Here is a 2,875-nt window from a genome sequence, read left to right on the forward strand (position 1 = left end):
CCCCCAGCCCTGGCAGCACGTCGGGAGCCCCCGTCCCCCTGCTGAGCACAACCACCTCCCCTCCGTGCCCCCAGCACGCGGCACCCCACGCCTTCGTGTGCGCCCTTGGCGCGGTCTCTCACCCTGAAGTGATCCAGCAGATCAGCCGTGACAGCGTAGGGGGCTCCGATCACCACTTCCGAGACGTACTAGGAAAGAATCCGGGTTAGAGTCCGGATGTGGGGAAAGAGCCCCAGCAGAGGCCAACCCGCTCCCTAACAGGCCTGGGCAGCATCTGGTTAGTGAGCAACCGAGTCAGGGAAGAGGGAAGCGGGTTTAGCAGCTGCTTGGCATAGAATCCCAGACTGGTTTGGGTGGGAAGGGACCTTAAAGCCACCCAGTGCCACCCCCTGCCACGGGCAGGGACACCTTCCATAGCCCAGGTTGCTCCAAGCCTCACCCAGCCTGGCCTTGGACACTCCCAGGGATGGGGCATCCACAGCTTCTCTGGGCAACCTGTCCCAGTGCTCCCACCCTCTGTGGGAAGGATTCCTTCCTGATATCCCATCTCCATCTCCCTCTTTCCGGTTAAACCCGTCACCCCTTGTCCTGTCACTCCCTCCCCTGGCACTGGAAGGGGCTCTAGGCTGTCACGCAGCACCTTCGCGTTACCACGGGACACGCTTTCTGGCCGTGTGTACAGCACCAACCCGACAGTTGATCGCTCAGGGCACAGGTCTCTGGGCCTCCCCACGTTTCTTTCCCCGGAATTTTCTCCCCTGCTGCAGGGAGCAGTTTCCCACAAGAACGCAGCCGTGGAGCAGAGCATCCTGCCCTCCCGCTGCGGCAGAGCGGAGCCGGCGCGCTCCAACAGCCCGGGTCGGCGGGGAAGAAGCGGTCCACCAGGGAGCCCGGCGGAGAGCCTGGTCCCGGCCCTCTCGGTGCACACCGTGGAATGTGCTGGCTCCAGGCGAGCAGCCCCAGCTGCGGGGAATCCCTGGGATGGCGCAGAGGCACTTACCCTGCAGGCCAAGACGCTCAGCGTTCTCTCATGGATGTTCATGATGGGATAGTTCTTCCCTTTGTAGCGATTCACCTCCTGCGGCGAAGCGGGAGGCACAATTGGAAGGGAGACAAAGCATCCCCTTTCCCTCCCAATGCGAAAATCCTGCCTTGGCCAACACGCCCCTGGCCTGCCCTCCCGAGCGCTGTTCCGAGGGAACGGGGGCCGAGCTGCTCAGCACAGACCTGGTCGAAGTGCAGCCCAGCGATGATGTAGGGCTTCTCCGCCAGCTGGTGAACCTTTTCCAGGAAATCCACGTGCCCGATGTCTGCAGCCCTGTTTAAGGAACTGAAGCCAACACGGCAAACGGGGAAAGGAAGACGGAAACATGCCCCGAAAAGCTGCACTGGGAGCCAGGAGTCCCGAGGATCTTTTCACAGAATCACAGGATGGTTTGGTTTGGAAGGGACCTTAAAGACCATCCAGTTCCAACCCCCCTGCCATGGGCAGGGACACCTTCCACTAGACCAGGTTGCTCCCAGCCTCGTCCGCATTACCATCGCCTCTGTCCCAAGAAGAGCTGCACCCCCCCCCTCAGTCCCCACCCCCCGGTCTGGGCAAAGGCAGGATCTTCCAGCTCTGCCCCACGGCCTCAGCTTCCCCACCCATCCGGCACAACGCCCCAGGGACTCTCCTGGGACGCAGCGCCCGCTCCACGCGGCCCGTGCAATGACTTGGGCGACAGCAGCCAGTCCTCGCGAGGGACCAGCATGATCCCTGGGGTGGGAGGAGTATCCAGCTGCCTTCCTGAAACCTTCAACAGCCACGGCTGTAGCTCCTTTCTCTGTGTGCTGTGACTAAGGAGCTGCCAGTGGGAACTCCGGCCTCCTCCCCTCAACACAGAGAAACAAAACCCAGGCAAATATCCCAGCCTGGTGTCTGGAAACACGGGAACATCAAAGAGCCACGCTGCAGTCAAGGATACGGAACAGGTCAAAGGCTCCGGCCACGTAGATGATGGTGTCTCCCGGCTGCGGTTCCTTCCCTGACGCAAACTGGATGATCTTCTGAGAGGTCTGTAGGAACTGCGAGACGCCCGTCCAGGGACTGTGACCTTTGGGCCCCTGGGGAAACACGCAGCGCACACCGTTACGGGGCAGCAGGCACTTCCTGGGGTTACTGCCAATGGGGTGGGGGGAACAAGCGTGCGGCACAGGCCAGAAAGCACGCTGGGAATCCTCAGACAGGACAATGACCAGACGTCCATGACCAGAACAACATTACCTTCCCAAAGTTGTCGGTGTGCTTCCGATAGTCCAGGTCCTCATCCTGAAGGGAGATAAAGAAATTAAAACGTTTAAGCACTCGCGCAGCTCATCCAACCCGGAACAGGCTTGCGTAGGGCTGAAGTGCTGGAAGCCCAGGCTGGGGCTCCACGCCGCAGATCCCTGAACGCTGACAAACTGGTTATCGTCCCAACCAGTCCTGTCCCAGCACGAGCCAGACGAAACCTGCCCTTATCTGATCCCAGCCTGGCACCGCAGTGAGGCGGCTCTTGCCCAACCTGCAGCCTGACAGCGCCGCACTACGTCCTCCCCCAGCCAGGCAAGGCCCTAGCAGGCCGGCATCGCGCCTTCCGAAGGCGCCGCCGGAGCCGGGCTCTGCGGACAGCCAGCAGCGCTGCGCCACATCCCGGTATGAACTGACGTATTGGGGCTAAGCCGATCCCACAGCTCAGCACGCGCAGAGATCTCCCTCTACCCCCCTCGGGGGTCCCTTGGCTTATCCCTGCTGTAATCCAGGGATTCTGTTCGCTGGATTGCTTGCCTGCCAAGTCAGTTCATCCTACTAACCACTGTGAAGCCACCTCCTCGCTCGGCCTTGGGCCAGCTC

General features: G+C 61.5%; 1 protein-coding gene across 1 annotated transcript in view; it reads right to left on the reverse strand.

Annotated features, from left to right (window-relative positions):
- Positions 1-122: 122 nt before the first annotated feature.
- The window catches only part of PCYT2 (phosphate cytidylyltransferase 2, ethanolamine), a gene marked incomplete at both ends in the record, with an annotated part of 3,275 nt that continues 522 nt past the window's right edge, over positions 123-2,875 (reverse strand). Inside the window, 5 exons of the mRNA XM_010159001.1 lie at positions 123-188; positions 1,001-1,078; positions 1,228-1,310; positions 1,968-2,106; positions 2,267-2,311. Coding sequence (XP_010157303.1) covers positions 123-188; positions 1,001-1,078; positions 1,228-1,310; positions 1,968-2,106; positions 2,267-2,311 — 411 coding nt within the window. The remainder of the gene's footprint in view (positions 189-1,000; positions 1,079-1,227; positions 1,311-1,967; positions 2,107-2,266; positions 2,312-2,875) is intronic.

The sequence above is a fragment of the Eurypyga helias genome, unplaced genomic scaffold (genome assembly GCF_000690775.1).
Source record: "Eurypyga helias isolate BGI_N326 unplaced genomic scaffold, ASM69077v1 scaffold31509, whole genome shotgun sequence".
Taxonomy (NCBI): domain Eukaryota; kingdom Metazoa; phylum Chordata; class Aves; order Eurypygiformes; family Eurypygidae; genus Eurypyga; species Eurypyga helias.